General features: G+C 51.6%; 1 protein-coding gene and 1 long non-coding RNA gene across 2 annotated transcripts in view; one reads left to right on the forward strand and one right to left on the reverse strand.

Annotated features, from left to right (window-relative positions):
• CCND2 (cyclin D2) overlaps nucleotides 1–6,471 on the reverse strand; it is a 28,096-nt gene extending 21,625 nt beyond the window's left edge. The window contains exons 1-3 of the mRNA XM_082421638.1: nucleotides 5,982–6,471; nucleotides 3,984–4,199; nucleotides 1,249–1,408 (exon numbers count right to left, since the gene is read on the reverse strand). Coding sequence (XP_082277764.1) covers nucleotides 1,249–1,408; nucleotides 3,984–4,199; nucleotides 5,982–6,176 — 571 coding nt within the window. The 5' untranslated portion in view covers nucleotides 6,177–6,471. The remainder of the gene's footprint in view (nucleotides 1–1,248; nucleotides 1,409–3,983; nucleotides 4,200–5,981) is intronic.
• The window catches only part of LOC309641558, a 28,424-nt gene continuing 15,894 nt past the window's right edge, over nucleotides 4,234–16,763 (forward strand). The window contains exon 1 of the long non-coding RNA XR_014252689.1: nucleotides 4,234–5,171. This is a non-coding gene — a long non-coding RNA (uncharacterized lncRNA). The remainder of the gene's footprint in view (nucleotides 5,172–16,763) is intronic.

Consider the following 16,763-nt stretch of genomic DNA (forward strand, 5'->3'; position numbering starts at 1 on the left):
CTCTTCTGATGTCCGTTTTCCTAACCACCTGAAAAGGCTGTAAGAGCATCCTGTGTCAATAGGCATATTTTGCAGATGAAGAGGCAAAGGTTCAGAGAGGTCGAGGGGTGGTAAGTAGCAAAGCCCGACCTTTTGACCGTGAACAGGGCATGAACACTATTGCAGATAACGTGCTCATCTTCGGAAGCTCCAGAGTAACATGTAACAAGATACTGAAAGAAGTCAAGCCCCAGGCCCACCTTTGCAATTCCAGTACATACTCCTGGCAACCGTGAACCCCGCCCTCTCACCCGGTGCGGGGGGGGGGGGGGGGGGGGGAAGATCCACCCAAGCAAGTTCTTTCCCTAACACTTCTGATTGTGAAAATATGAACGCCTGACACTCTACCCTGGCCGACGATGGGTCCGGAGTTTCTCCCATGGCCACTACCGTTGTGGGGGGTGGGGGAAGATGGCGGAAACTGGCCAAAGTTCAGTGTGATGAGACTGCCTCGAACCACTGCCTTTAGTTTATCAGTTAATTGCAAAGCAAACGGGCCAACAAGGACTATGTATCCATTGCGGGATCAACGTGGTGGGTGTAGAGCTCTTAACATGGAAAGGCGGTTGCAGTGTTAAAGGCTGCAATCAAAACCCCAACACGTGGAGGGAGGGCAGCAGAGCCCAGGCTCAGGAAGCGGTCCTTGCTGAAAACCCCACATGTCCAGCCGAACCCTGCAGAAGGAGCAGCCGGAAGGCAGTAAATGCCCTGCAGCCAAAAGAATTCCTCTGGCCTCCCTTACCACTTATCAGGGCAGGCGGTATTTATCTTGACAGCGTTCCTCAGACCTGTATTTGCATCCCGCCCCCCTCCAAATTTCCTCTTGGGCTTATCGCCAAGCCATCCTTTTCCTCCAAAGATGAAAGATTGAAACACGACCAGAGGGCAGTATATATAATCTTCAAAGAGCACTTTAGACACCATAAAGAATATTTTAACGGGCGCTATTTTTTTTTCCCCCTCACCACACCTGTTCTCATAAACCATTTATGAGTTTGGCAGAGAGAGAAAATATACCAGCTGAGATAAAGGAAGGAAGAAAACAGCCCAGGAATGAAACCTTGGACTCTAGATTACTTGGGACCCTCCTCCCCTCGACCCCCCAATCCCTGGAAGTTAGGGCTGCGGTCCTCCTCCCGTTGAATCCCCCCCCCCCACCGCAAAGCCCTCCCCAGCACCCGGCCCCCACTGGGCTCCAGCAGCTCTTACCAGTGGCGCACAGAGCAATGAAGGTCTGAGCGTGCTTGCGGATCAGAGACAGCTTCTCGCTGGGCTGAGGCAGCTTGCGGAGGATGTGCTCGATGAAGTCATGGGGGGTCACGGCCGCCAGGTTCCACTTCAACTTGCCCAGCACCACCAGCTCCCACTCCTGGGGACGGAGGGAGGAAGGGAAGAGTATAAAACCCACAGGCTGACCTGGCATCCGGGACTGGGGGCTTGGCATCCAGACCAGTCTTCATAACGATTCTCATTAGGACACGGGGCTAGATTGGAAGGCGGGGCCGTTTATCAGAGTGGCCCTAAAGCTTTGAAGTGGGTGACGGCTCCTCTAAGGCTTCAAAGGTCAGGCTCCACTGAAAATAATGAGAGCCCAGGTAGCTGTTGCCAAGATGGTACTTTCTATTTCTCTGTCTCTCCAGCTCCCCGACCCACACCCCACCCTGACTTGCATTCCACAGTATGCTTCTGCCCGCCCACCCAGAAGTTTGAATCTACAGTAAGATAACGCCAAGGTCATTGTAGCCCTTTGGTAGCAATTTATTGTATATCTATCACCAGATTAATAGTCTTTTTAATCCTCGTGGAAAAATGATGTACACAGAATAAAGCTCAAAATTAGGTTTCTTGGCCCAAATCCTTGGCAACCAATTAGCTTGCTCGTAGTTGGTGCCAAAAAGTGCCATTTTTCTCTCTGCTGCTAAAACTTTCCCCTGGACACGTAATGCAGAAATCTTGGGAAATGATACTCAAACACGGGGCACCCTTCCACTTAAATGTTTCACAGGCCTTTGTTACCATGACTGAAGGACCGCATGGTCACCGGCAACCCCATTGTGCAGCTGGAGGTGATTCAGGGCAGGGTGAAGGTCCTTGTTCAAGGTCATAGAAGCCTGAAGCCCAAATGCTGGCACCATGCAACCCTGTCTCTTGTGGGCCTCTCACCAGCAGCCCACCTAGTGAAAAACCTCGTTTCTCTCCCTTGCTGGGATACGTTGGGGGGAACTGTGCTCAAAGGGAAACAAGCCAAAGAGAAAGCCTTAAAAATACGTGCAGTCAGAGGGAAAAACAGGCCTATCGATCTATCATCATCAGCAGAATGAGCGACCAGCTTACCAGTGTCGTCCGTTCCCCCATTCACCCCAAGATCCCGACTGTCTTCCGCCTGCTAAGCCGGCCACCAGAGCCCTATTCTGCCTGCGACCCACAGCACCGGCTGGCTGTGCGGTCTGGGCCAATTCCCTCCCCTTCCCTGGCCTCGGCTTTCTTGTTGGTAAAATAGGAGGACTCCTCCAGTTCTCAACTTCTGGGATAAAGAGACAGAGACCGGAAAAAGGCAGACTTGTCTGCAGCAACATAAATTAGCTTGGCAAGCCCCTGGAAAAAAACTGGGGCGCTCTGAAAAATACCCGAGTCCCCCATCATGTTGAAACAATGAAGCAAAAGGAAGATTCGTTTTCCTCGTCTCCCGTGAGAAATATAACTGGATCCCAATTTTAACCATGCTCTCTTTACCTGCTTTCAAGTCTGCCTTGGCTTTTTACGGGAGGCTGGGGGTGAAAACCCAGATAGACTACTAAACAGTCAGTGTCTTCCAAGATGGCTTGAAATTCCAGCTCTCCTTCTCATGGGGGAATGTGAGTATAAACCACTCGACTTATACCATTATTAAAGGAAGCAGATCTCCTAAAAGAAAGCACCTTTCTGGGCCTCTCGGACCAAACCAGAAGCAGCTGAAATCTGGCAACTGTTCAAAGGTGAGGTCATTCATGCCCCTCTGCATTCTCGGAGATTCCTCCCCATCCTTGCACATGTCTGCCGCTAGGTGGCAGCACAGCCTCAGGGAGGAAGGCCTCTCACAAAGAGCTCAGTTCAGGCAGCCAGTCCCGGGCCCTGTGGACTTAGTGCAGGCCTGGCCAGCAGGGAGGGGGAGGAGGAGGGGGTGGGAAGAGGGGGCCCCTTTTCCAAACAGTTGGGAGATAGGCTGTGCAGATCACTGAAGGTGGGCCTCTGGAGCCGCCCAACCAATGCCACGCTGCTGCCACATGGCCGTCTTAAGTATGAAGCTACAGGGGCAAAGAGTCCTATTGGGTGGGAAAAAGGTTTGCGGGCAGGAAACCAGAGTCCAGACAGGACCCCGTGTCTATGTAGAGGTAACAGCCCCACCGGAGACAGGAATCCAGGCCTCCCAACCCTCTGACAAAGGGCCCAATTTGACTCTGCTCAAAAGCCAATGAGCTGGTATTTAGTGAACAGCTATTATGTGCGGGTATCTTGAGACTCTAAGAGGTGCCTAAGACCTACCTTTGAACTCCCGGTTCTTAGGAGACACACCACATGTGTATTTGAGAATCACGTGAGAGGTTGATTACTGTCTCGGAATTCAGCGATTGAAAATTTGGAATTTAATTAAAATATTTTATCACTGTGTTTCATGCCTCCTCTGCATAGGCAAGCGGGCGCGCACACACTGCAAATGAATCTCACCAACACAAATCTCCCTGAGTGAGGATCTTATTCATGGGTGGAGTCTCGGTACTTCGCACAGAGCCCAGCACACAGTAGGAACACAAGGAGCCTCGTTTTAAAAGAGTTCCCAGAAGTGTGAAAACTTCAGTGATGGGTAATTTGGGGTCCTATGGATCTGTTCTGGGAGCAGCGGCATCAAAGTATATTATTAGGATAGGGGAGAGCAAAAAGGCAGGGAGGAAGGAGGCAGTCATTACCAGCAGCTCCTGAGGCTTGATGGAGTTGTCCGTGTAAATGCACAGCTTCTCAGCGGTCAGCGGGATGGTCTCTTTGAGCTTGGAAGCCAGGAACATGCACACGGCCCCCAGAAGCTGCAGATGGGTCTTCGGAGTTGGGACTCCGGCCAAGAAGCGGTCCAGGTAATTGATGGCCAGAGGAAAGACCTCTTCTTCGCACTTCTGCTCCTCACAGACCTATGACACGAGTGGGACAGGGTCGGGGTGGGGGGAGACCATAGTATCAGGAAAAGAGGAAAAAAGGGAAACCGCACAATCTAGGGAAACGACAAAAATATTGAATTTGTCGGGGGAGGGGGGAGGGGGAGGGGAGTAGAATAAGCGATCAGAATGAAGGCGAGGAAATTGGGGTCAATCTGAATGGCCATCCGCGCTGGGGTCCTCCCCGGGAGCCTAAAAACTCAAAGGAGAGGTGGGTTAAGGACCCCGAGGCCGAGGGCGCAGCAGCTCCGGCCCCGCCGCCCCCGTGGGCCGCTCACCGCTCCGCTCGCTCGCACTCACTCACTCTCTTTTTTGGATTTCGTCATCTTTTCAAAAAATCAATAAAAATATTCTGGAGGCTCCGGGGGTCTCGTTCTTGGTCTCATTCGGACCCCCAGACCCTGCTCTATCATTCCCGACAATTGAAAAAATTGTCGGGGGCAGTCCCCGCGGCCCAGGCGCCGCATTTGGGGGGGTGGGTGGGGAGAGGTGGGGAAGCGGGGGGAGGGCGGAGGGAGCCAGCGCCGCGCAGCCTGGGCGGCCGGAGTCGGAGCAGGGGAGACGGGTTCAAAAAATAATTAAAAATCGAGGAAATACCCCAGACAAGCCCTTTCGCCGTGAAAACCCTACAGAGGACCCAGGCTACCCGCAGCGGAGGTTTGGGGTGCCGGGAAGGTCTGGACCGCGACCCCTGGGGCTTTGGATACCGAGGGGGAAACTTGCAGGGGTGAGCGCGGCGGCGGGAGTGTCCGGCCGCGGCCCACAAGGGCAGAGGCCGGGGACGGTGGCGAAGAGCTGGGGGACAGACGAGGACGGGGAGCCGCCGGAGAGAGGCGCGGGGGGCTCCAGCCTCTCCTTCGGGGGGGACCCGCTATCCCCCCTGCACACACCTCCTCCCCCCTCCCACCCCACCCAGATCTCCGCACCCAGGAAACTGAAGGCCGAAACGTAAGTAACCTTCGTGAGGGAGGGGGGGATCGGGGGCGAGGGCGCCATCAGAAGTGGGGGGCCGGGATAGTGGGGTGCGAGGGGGAGCGGGCGACGCGTTCCAGCCTCTCCACCCCGAGTTTACAAAGCAACATGGCGAAACCACGGCAGGTCCGGAGCCGTGCAGACGTGGGCACAAGGCTCGGTCCGCGAGGGTTCGGAGCGAGGGGAAAGAAGTGGTTCTTTTGGGTTCCCCGAAAACACACGTTTCTTCAGTGTGACTTCCGGGGCTCCTGAATTCCCCGTTTCTCTTCTCCTCCCTCCGCCCTCCGCCCTCCCCCCTTAAGTGCCAACGCGGAGTCGCGACCACAGGCGGGGGGTGGGGGGGGGACCCGAGGCTAGGACGAATTTGCCCTGGCCTTTGTGGGGGGGCTGATTTTTTAACTTTGGGGTCCCGGCTTCCCGCTCCTACTCCCTTCTTCAAGGCAGTGAAAGCAGCCTCGGCTTCGCAAAAGACAGGTCGGGGTTGGGGGGGGGGGAGAGGAGGCAGCCACATGCAGGCACCCGCGCGCGGGATGCTCCCCCACCCCCGCCCCGGGACAGCCTCGCTGCTCCCAGATTTGCCTCCTCCCTCCTCTCCCCCTCCCCCCGTTAATCTTGCACCCCGCAAGGAACAGAAAGGAAGCCACGCGTCTCGCCGAGGGCACGGGGTAACCTCTCGCGCAGCAGCGGGGAGGCGAGCGCGGAGGCTGCCGTCTCGCAGGTTCAGGGTCCCCGCGTGGGGTCTGGGGTCCGGGCGGGGACGGACGGTGCGCCTGCCTGCACACCTACCTCCAGCATCCAGGTGGCCACCATCCTGCGCATGTAGGGCTGGATGTCCTTCTGCACGCACTTGAAGTAGGAGCACTGGGGAAGGTAGCGCTCCTCGATGGTCAGCAAGTTCTGCAGCACGCGGTCGTCGTGGAGCAGGTTGGCGTCCGGCACGGCCCTGCGGACCGGGTCCACCTCTCCGCACAGCAGCTCCATGGCCAGCTGGGTGCCCACTCGCGTCCCTGCGATCTCCGGACTGGAAAATTGGGGGGTTTTTTGGAGAGGGGGAGGGGAGAGGATTCCCCTTACCTCCTTCCTTTGGCTAAATAAGGGGTTTTCGGGGAAATAGCGAGGGCAGAGAGGGAAGCTGGGGAAGAAGAGGGGAAAGGGATGGGCGGTGGGAGAGGAGCGCCCCGGGGGCTGCTGACTCTGCCTGCCCTCCCCTTCAAACTTGTCTGCTCTCCCCAGCTCGCTCTGCTCTCTGCTCTCCGAGGCAGTGACGCAAACTGGCTGGGCAGTTACTTCTCCTCCCTCTCGCCTCACCCCCCTCTCCGGTTCCTCCTCCCTTTCCCTCCCCTCCCGGTCCTCCCCTCCTCCTCTCAGTCTCTCCCTCCCTCCCTCCTTTCCCCTCTTGTTATTAAGGAGAACAGCAGCTGGCCCGACCAAACTTCAAACGCAGTCCCCCGCCCCCCGGCCCCCTCTCCTTAGCTCTCCGAGGCCCTCTCCCTCTATCCAGCCCCGCAAGCCAGGGGCCCCGGAGAGGGGAACCCACAAAAAAAAAAACCCCACCGATTCCTACTTATTTCCTCTAATTGCGCACATTCTGTAGGTGCATCCTGCCAAAATACGACCCTCCGACTCTGGCTGCTTCAAAAATTATCCTAATACTCCCGCCCATGTATTTTAAGATCCAGGAATGACGGGTAGATTACTTGAAAATGAGGTGGGCTCAGACAATTGAGAAATAGATCCTTTACGTGAGAAAGAAAGAGGGCGATTTGAGAAAACAGCAACTTCGCATACCCAGAGAAAAAGGTTATGTCCCTGAAATTTATGTTCCTGATCATGTTGAAGCTGTTTCCAAAACCCGATTAAAGGGACCAGAACTACGGCGCCCACTCCAACCCCCGCCCCCGCCCCCCCGCAGATGTGTTGGGGGGGAGGGGTGAGTGTCCGGAGGGAGGGGGCGCTTCTCCGACGTGATAGAATGTGACCCAGGAGCAGAAACCATCCCGTTCTTGGGGCGCCGCAGGCGCCACTGGGAGACGCGGGGAGGCGCCCCGAGCCGCCGCAGGCCGGGGGCAGGGCTACCAGCGGTTCCGCCGCGGCCAGCGGCCACGCAGGAAAAACCCGCTTCCTCGCCCTGCCTCTGCTGACAAGCCGCCCGAGGTGTCTGCGCCGAGCGTGGCCACACTGATACAGCTTTCTAGGAAATAGCCCGGGAGGAGGAGGGGAGAGGGGCGAAAGAGGGGTAGGTTTGGCTCCCCCTCTCTCCCCCGGCGCCAACGACACCACCCCTTCCTTTCCTCCGAGGCCCAAGAGTTCCACCCCGGGTCCCCCGCCTGCACCCTCGCGGACCCTCCGGGTTCACGCGTCGCTCGCAGCCAGGGCTTTCTCCCCGCGAGCGGAACTACGGTGGAGACGCAGCCAGCGCGGTCGGCTCTGACACGTGCTCCAATGCATCCTCGGGTCAAAGCCGCTTTTAGAGGGGATCTGGTGGCGTTTCCTCACCTCCTTCCTCCCGCCACCCCCAACACTGCCCGTCCGTGCTATTTCACTCCGGGAAGAAAGGGAGTGGGCCCAGGGCCCGCGGCGCGCTGGCGGAGCTGGCACGTGCGCCGAGCGCGGCGTGGGTAGGGTCTCTGGAGAGACACCGAGCTTGGCCCAGGACCTCCCTCGCTGAGAAAGGGGGCCCGAACCGGGGCGCGAGGGCAAGCGGGGGGAGGGGGCAGGCTGGGTGAGCTGTGAGCTCTGTTCCCTGAAAGGAGGGGGAGGTGGAATAAAGAGGGCGGGGAGCGCATAAACCAGAGGTGCGAGCGATTAACCCTGGCCCCGGGGCCAGCCCCTTTCCACGAGGGTGGGGCGGAAGGGGTGGGTGGGTGGGTGGAAGGGGGATATCGCTTTAAAAGGGTGAGTAAGAGTTTGGGGCGCCGTCTCCCCTCCCTCTATTTGCATAGCCAATAGCTCTGGGTCTCCTGCTACTGCGCGCTGATTGTTACCGGGCAGATTACTTTTTTTTTTTTTTTTTTTTTTTTTTTTTTTAGTAGGACGCGTTCCCCGCTACATCAAAAGGAAGCCAAGGAAGGGAGGGCGGAGGGAGAGCGGGGACTGGGGCGGGCGAGGGCTGGGGAGAGGCCGGGGCGCCGGCGACCTTATCAATAGCCTCGGGAATTAGTATCCAATCGACTGTATGTAAAGAGAGGGGAGGGAAGGGGCGGGCGAGGAGAATGTCTAATTGCGGTGGAAGCCATTAGCTTTCGGGAAGAAAAAAAGCTCGCTGAAAAACCCAAGTTGCAAACTCAAAATGAAACAGTCCCGCGCGGCAGATGACAGTCGGGGCTGAGTACGGTGTTCCTCGGAAGACAGCGGGTCCCCAACAATCACCTATTGATTTCAGTCAACGTGGACTTCCCGACTCAGGCCTTGAGTCACTCCGGATAAATACGTGAACTTAACATTTTAAGACCCCATAAAGGACTTACTCAAACTTCAGCTCAGCCACCTTTGAGCGGATCAAAGAAAGCTGTAGGGGTAGGGGGTGGGGGGCAGTGTGGGCGAGAGAGGTATTTTTAAAGTATAAATCTGCCCCGACAGGCAAGGACAGAAGCCGGCGAGGGCTCCCAGCCTCTTGACATCACTTGGTAACTAACCCAGCACGGCCTTTTCTCCACCTCCCTGCAGGGAAAGCATCCCGAGCCCTAGTTCCCCTGAAGAGGGGCAGCGGGGGGCGGGGAAGAGATGGGTGGTCGTCCTCCGGGCCTCGCCCACCCTGGGGAGAAAACCTGGGTGGTGAGGCCTCAAGTCTCGGGAGCGGCGAGCCGAGGGGCCCCCTCTCCCCTTCCCTCCCCCCAGCCCCAAACCCGTCTGGCTTTACTGAGAAATTCCGGCGGGGAGCGGGGCCGGGGGGCGGGGGACAGGCGGCTGTGAAGGGGAGGGGCGCGGGCGGATGCCCCTCTCCCCGCCGCCCTCTCCGTCCACCCAGACCCGCGAGTGCGGGCGCTCCCCGCGTGGCAGGCTCGCCCCTTCAAGTTCCCCATTGACTTCCCCTTCCGATTACGGGCTGTTCCCGAACTGCAACCTCGCAGCGAATCCGTCCCCCAGTGGTTCAGGCTCCAAGGCTCGGGGTGGGGCGTGCGAGGGTGCGGAGGTTGGCAGGAATGTCTCCGCGAGGCTTGGACTGGAAACTGAGTTTTCCCTTTCGGTCGCCACTCCGACCATGTGTTAAAACTTTAATTTTGCTTGCTAAAAAGCACTCCTCCTCGCACGCGGGAAAAGGCACGTTGCCTTCTGGGCAAACCTGCGCATTTTCTTTTGAGTGTAGCCTTAGGTTTAGAGAAAAAAAAACAAACGTCTGTGCTCTGGCTTTTAAGTCAAAACTGGTCACTGTAGGGAAAAAAAAACCACAAAATATTGGCTCTTCCTTATTCCTTTTTCACCCCTCAAGGGGGAAAAATAAAACTCCTTCCTTTTGTAGGATCAATGATAACCTTTAGCGAACGTCAGTTTTACTGGACTTTTATTCCCTCCCTGGCCGGCTCACCACCCCTCGCGTTGTGGAGTTTCGGTTGGAAAGTGTACAAACCCCTGTAGGTGCAGGGTGTTTATAGGCACATTTCTGCAGGAACCTGCAACGCTAAGCACACTTACGCCCCAGCTCACCTGGCGGATGCCGCCCAGCCAGGTGATCCCGCCGTCGGCTACAAGCTACGTCCCCTACGGGCGCTCTGGCGGGGTGGGGGGAGGGGAGTGAGTTCGGGCTCAGGCGCCCCCGCCACCCCTAACTCTCCCCTCCCCCCCCCCCCAGAGCAGAGCGGTGTATTTCTCCATTTAGGGATGGACGGGCAGTCAAAACCGAAAACCCGACGGTCACTTGAAAGTAGATGGCCAAGGGTCCGAGTCTCGGCTCCAGGAGCCCGGAGTACCAGGGAGGAAGCCGAGGAGGTGCAGAAGGAGGGGATGGGAGGGAGTGGGAAGGGAGTAGAAGCAAATTGGAAAAATGTGCGAAAGGAAGAGGGACAGGTCGGGAACTGGAGCTCACGGGGACAGAAGGTGGGTGGGGACGAGCCGCCGGGTGGCTCCCCGCGCCAGGCACTGGGACCCAGGTGTGAGAGCGCTTCCGGGGCCCCGCACGGCAGCCCCCCGCCCGTGGCAGCCCCGGGGCGCCCAGACCCTGCGGGGATAGACACGGGCCGGCCTGCGCTCTCCAGCCGCCCTCCCTGGGTCCGAGCTTGCACCCGGTCTGCGTGCCTCGGGCGGCAGATGCGACAGGCGTGGGTCAGGAACGCCTGCCGTCCGTTTGCCCCCCTCGCATCTTCCTCCCCTCCCTTGGAAAAAAAATAAAAAGTAAAGAGACCCGAACTTTCCCCCTCTTCCTGTCTGATTCAGCTGCCTCACGCGGCCGAAAATAGCCCTGGAAGTGCCTTCGCTTTATAAAAGTGACTTTTCCAGTAAGATCTGGGGCGGGGGGCGTCTGCCCCCCGGCGTCGGCGGGGCCCGGCCTCCGGGAGGAAAGGGAACCGGCCGGCTCGCTCCTTCGCCCTCCCCTCCGGCGCCCGGGAGGGGCCCGCTGGGCAACGGAATCGCGCCTCCGCCGGAGGAGCCAACACGCGGCTTTTTCGCGGAATTTTGACGTCACCCACACGTGGGGGGAAGGGGCTGGGAGAGCGAGAGGAAGCGGCGGGGGAGGGGGCGGGAGGGGGCGGGAGGGGGCGGGCGGCGGCGGCGGCGTGGCCCGCCCCTAGCGGAGGGCGCTCCGGCCTCGCGCCCCCGGCCGCCCGGCTCGCTGGGACCCGCCGTGCGCGCCCGCCCGGAGCCAAATGGCAACCCTCTCCCAGGCCCTCCCTGCCGCGCCCCCGCACCTTCCACCACGAGGAGCTGAGTTTTCTCCCTTTGAAATCGCGAGCTGCTCTCAGCTCCGGGAAAACCTGATTCCTTTGCGTTGCCGTCCAGTTGCGCTCATTGGCGACGTCAGATTGAATATCGCGATTGCTGGTCGCGACGCGCCGCCACCTAGCTCTCCGCCGTCTCTCCAGCGGGGGAGACGTGGGTGTGCTTTCTGTTCCTCGGTAATGAGTTCTGCACTTACTTGGACGCCAGTTTTTTACGCGCGACTTATTCCTCCCTGGTCCCCCCGCCCCATCCACTATTTCGATACCAGCTGGGTTGGCTGACGCTGTGAAAATTACATGTGACATCCATCTCCCGAGGATGCATAGAAGCAGTTTTGGACGAATTTTACTTTGTTAGGAGCAAATCCGTCCAGAAATACGCCCGTCAAAAGAGTTCCACGAATAAATGGGCAAGCGTTTAGGGCGACTCCCCTCCCACTCGCTGGATACCCCCAGGGTGTCCGTGCTCGTGGAGAACCTTCTAGACCCCAAGAGCTAAACACTGCAGCTGCAGAGTGAGTCCGCGCACCTTCATTTCCCCTCCATGTGGGCAAAGTCTTTTTAATCTTTCAGTCTGGGGGGTGATATCAGAAGTGTGCCATTCTTAAAACCCACGGTGACAATGCTGAGTTTATACTAAAATTTACAAGGAACTCTGTGGGACTATTTGGGAGAAAAATAGTCAATGTGAACTGGGTTTTACCTCAGTGAGGTATAGAGAATGTTGCAAGAATCAGAGGCAGAAAGCTAGGGGCTTCTTTGAAAATGTGCTTGTGAGGTGGAATTACTTGTTTCAAATGTAAAGGAGGAGCTTTCTGTTTGAATCAGTTATGAAGTGTGGAACTGTTTCTTTTTGAAGATGACAGACTTTGGTTATGACCATTCTTGCTTCGTTTTAACACATTCCCTCTATTTTTAACTTATTATTTATTTCTTTTTCGTTTAATGGTTGCTGTTCTGACCCAAGAGACTTTGTTTTGTTTCTTCTGGGGGGAAAAAAGAGTTAAAATTAATGAAAATGTCCATACTTGCTGTTGAAGGTCAGTCTGAGTGAACTATATTTAAGAGAGCTTTGCTTTTTGGTGCCTGATTTGATGGACACTTGATTTGTATGTACAAAGGTAGAAAAACAGAATAAATTATTGAAGGAAAAAAAAAGGGAAGGAGCCAAAGAAGTGTTTGAAAAACCAAAAAGACAAATGTCTTTTAAATTTTACTCCTGCTTCATTTTAGACATTTAAGTTCGGGGAGGTCATATTAAACGTTTTATAGGTTTAAATCCTTAGTAAAATGTCAAGACTACACCTACCAGAAATGTTTCTGGAGCAATAGTCATTTTTATTTGTTTTATAAAACTTAAAAATGTTTTTATAAACATTTTGCCCAAGTTCAAACGTTCATTTGCCTTTAAAATGTCCACTTTCCTAGTGTGATTGAATATTCTTTTGATTTTGTGGCTTTATTCAGCTGTGTATTAGTTACAACCAAATCGAAGCAATGTAAACTATTTCTAACAAATAGTCCTTATTTCATATTTTATTTTTCAGCCTTTAAACACAAGGATGGCCAGCATTTGTTAGTATAGTTTATAGCATAACTCTGCAACACCCTGAATTCATATTCTCCAAACTTTAAAAAACTCATTAATAAAAACCGGAGACATAATTTTCTTGTTGAGGTTTTGGGTTGTTTTTGTTGTTGTTTGTGGCTTTTTTCCCTAGTGGCAAAATTCAGGAGGGAGATTGAAAATTTTTCTAAAATTATTTTCTTGGTGGTCTTTTGTTGGCATTTTTTATTTGAAATGTGAAATAGATTGTTTTTAAAGTTTTATAATCTTTAAAATGTGCACCTCTGGAGAGAGATGTTCTTTCTATTTTAGGATTGACCTGAAAGCAAGCAGTTTGTATAAGTATGCTAGACAATCCAAGCTAGGATGGATTTAGACTCCTAGGAGGAATGCATTTCCTTTTTGCTCAGCCTGAAGTAAGGGCATCTGCTCTTACATGAACTTGAAACAAAGTCTGCGCCTATGCATTGTGTAAACAACTTAGAAAAGCACAAATTCAGAGGAGAGGGGTTTATGTGGAAGGTGAAGTTAGAACAGAAAATCCTAATTTATTTCTGCTGTTAGCCATCTCAAATCACACTTTCATTGTGGTCCCATCAGCTATAAACCAAATAATTTTTTCTTTATGACATATAGAGGTGTGTTCCTTCAAGCCCTATTTAATAATGATGATGATGATAATCGATAATAATAATTCCGCTGTCTCCTTCTCTTCCAATAAGTGTGTGTGAGTCTTCACTTTATGTTTCTTTAAAAATTGGGATCGAATTGTAAGGAAATGGATTCCGAAGTTAGGTTTTTGCCCTGGGAAACAACACCAAAAGGGCTCAATTTTGTGCTTTTGAAAATAAAAAGTCACCAAAATTTAGTAGACCTATTGCTTAAGGGAAGAAAACAAAATGCACAGGATTAAAAATGAACAGGAAAATTCCTTTGCCTAACTGACAAATCCTTCCTTACCTTCATCGTGCCCACATATGTTTCCATTTTTGAGAGTAGCGAGGTGGTCCATCTAGCTAATGCAAACTCAGGACCTAAAGTCTTTCCTGGTGTCAAGGAAGATGTTCTAAAGAGAATGGTATGGGTTTACGTAAGGTTTTGGAGGAAATGTCTTACATCTGGCATCTCACAGTCACCAATTATTTCAGGATCATGAAATATCATTTTAAAGAAATATTTTGAGAGAGAGGGGAGCCTAGATCATGCATTACATCTGGACAGCCATTTTGTGTGTGAGGTCTTCCTGAAATCATTTAAACTCAGGAAATTTAGTTGTTTCAAGTAGCAGCCCATGAGCTCCCTTTTGTATAATTCCAATAAACTGGTGAATAGCAAGTTTTTCTACCCCCTACTTCTGAATATATATTCTTCTAATGTTTCTCTTTTTTAAATAAAATGGTGTACCTAATTTAAAATTTCCCTAACATAATATAGACTAAGGCTCCAATTTACTTGCCTTTGTACAAGGAAATTATTCAGATAATTACTCTTTGTAGTGTAATTACCCGCAATTTTATGTCATCTAGCAAATGATTTTAAGTAAGTTGGTAATCGAACTCCAGTGAAATTTGCTATACTTGGGATGAAAACCATACTTTATCTCGAGAAATCAAGGTCTGACCTTCCATTTAGACACTTAGGACTTTACCTAGGCTGCCTGTATATTTCACTCAGTGGAACTCTTTTCAGATTTAGGGAAGCCTGGCTCTCTGTTATAGATTAGATGTAGTCTTGCTTGGAAACAGGGGAACGGGCTGTGGACCCTCATGACATTTTGGCCCGTCACAGAATATGCCTTCTGTGTCTGGGAGTCTGCAGCTGAAATTCTATATAGTATTCATCAAGGTATTCATGCTGAGCGATCACATATGTGCTAAACTGATAACATCACAGGTCTCTGCACAGATACATCAGAGCATGTCGGGGGCACGCTTCAGATTTGTAAGGTAAAATTCAAATGGTTTTAATGAAGGAGTCAAATATGCGGAGGTTTCTGTGCTTTGGAGATTGCTTCTGGCTTTTGTGTTTTATTCTTTCATTTATTTGGTACAAGCTGAGTCCTTACCAGGTGCCAAACAGTGTGCTAGGCATCGGGGATGTCGTGGGTATGTAGTTAGACACTAAGTGAATGTTTTGTAAGGCTGGCAAGAAGGAAAAAGAGTTGAATAATACAGTCCCTTTCCCTAACAAGCCCGTTGTCTAGGGATCAAGCCTGGGAAAGAATTAACATCCTATACATGAATGCTTTAAGAAAATAATAAAACATAGAACAAAAGGCATAGAATAAGATGCCATGTTTTACCCATCTTACACCACCTACCTTAACGCAAGGGCATGGAAATTTATCTTTTCTTTAAAACTCAGTCTGGGCAAGTAATTATTCCTTGGATTGCATAGTAGTTTTTAAAATTATTTTTCTTGAATATTGTTCTTAATAAACTATTGGAACTTGTTGATTGGATGTCTGGGTTACACGTCTAGGGTTTGGTCAGTCCTTTTAAAGTAGCCAAACCCCTTCTTGGTCCATCAGACTGCGAGCAGTGCTTTCTTTGAGTAGCTGTTTTTCCCAGAGCATCTGTTTCTCGTCTGAATGAACCCTCCCTGAATCTGACAGACTATTGATTAGCATTTCACTCCTTTGGTTAGGGAAGTTGAGGTCAGAGTGGATCATTTACTTGTCCTGAATCACCCAGATGTTCACAGAGCAGAATGTAGACCTCTGATTATAAGCTCAGACGTCTCCTAAAATAGATGCAGAAAACATTGTCCTTGTCATTGGCACCATGGTGGTGAAATGGCACCAGGCTAGGAGTCAGAATGTACACATTCTAGTTCCAGCACTGTGACCTGGGGATAGCGTCAATGTTTCCATTTCTTTTCTTTTTTTAATTAATTTTTATTGGAGTATAGTTGCTTTACAATGTTGTGTTCGTTTCTGCTGTACAGCAAAGTGAATCAGCTATACATATACATATATCCCCACTTTTTTGGATTTCCTTCCCATTGAAGTGACCACAGAGCATTGAGTATAGAGTTCCCTGTGCTATACAGTAGGTTCTCATTAGTTAGCTGTTTTATACATAGTAGTGTATACATGTCAATCCCAATCTCCCAGTTCATCCCACCCTCCTTCCCCCCTTGGTATCCATACATTTGTTCTCTACGTCTGTGTTTCTATTTCTGCTTTGCAAATAAGTTCATCTGTATCATTTTTCTAGATTCCACATACAAGCGATATTATATGATATTTGTTTTTCTCTTTCTGACTTAATTCACTCTGTATGACAGTTTCTGGGTCCATCCATGTCTCTGCAGATGGCACGATTTCATTCCTTTTTATGGCTGAGTAATATTCCATTGTATATATGTACCACCTCTTCTTTATCCATTCCTATGTCGATGGACACTTAGGCTGCTTCCACGTCCTGGCTACTGTGAACAGCGCTGCAGTGAACACTGGGTACATAATGTTTCCATTTCTGATGTTCCTGCCTCATCTACAAAATTAGCTAGCTGGAGTAAATGATCATTAAGTTCCCTTTCAGCCCTAAATTTCTAAAGTTCCTGTGGCTTTATCACCATCATCATCATCATCATCATCAAAATAGGAATCATATCTTATAGCACCTTTTATGTATTTTATGTTTTATGTAAAAAATTCTTAAATTGTGGATTTAGGTATATGTATTCTCACTCCATAGGTATCTGGGAGATATGAACTCATCATGGATTGAAACCTTTTAAATTCACTTCCTTATATAGATGAGCATTTGCTGCGTGTTGTCAGCTGATGGAAAGACTTCTTTCCTTGTCCTAAGTCAATAGAATAGGATGGCAGCCTTCAAACTTTTTGAAATGTGAAAATATACGGAATATAGCACTGTTCCAGGGGGCTTAAGAAAATCTCAGCACAAAAGTTAAATTAACCTAGCGCTTATTCCTACAAGTCAAACACAACCCCCCTTACAGCACATATCGACATAGAGTTTTGGATGGACCCTAACTTCCAGATCCTTCTTTAGGTGGTCTGACTAAGTGACAGCTCAGAGACCGCGGGCCTCTTTCAATCAGGCTTACTCTGAGCTACATGGAACTCATGGAGCATCAGGTAGCTTGTTTGGTGAAAAG

Source organism: Balaenoptera physalus (genome assembly GCF_965194825.1).
Source record: "Balaenoptera physalus genome assembly, chromosome: 13".
Classification (NCBI taxonomy): Eukaryota; Metazoa; Chordata; class Mammalia; order Artiodactyla; family Balaenopteridae; genus Balaenoptera; species Balaenoptera physalus.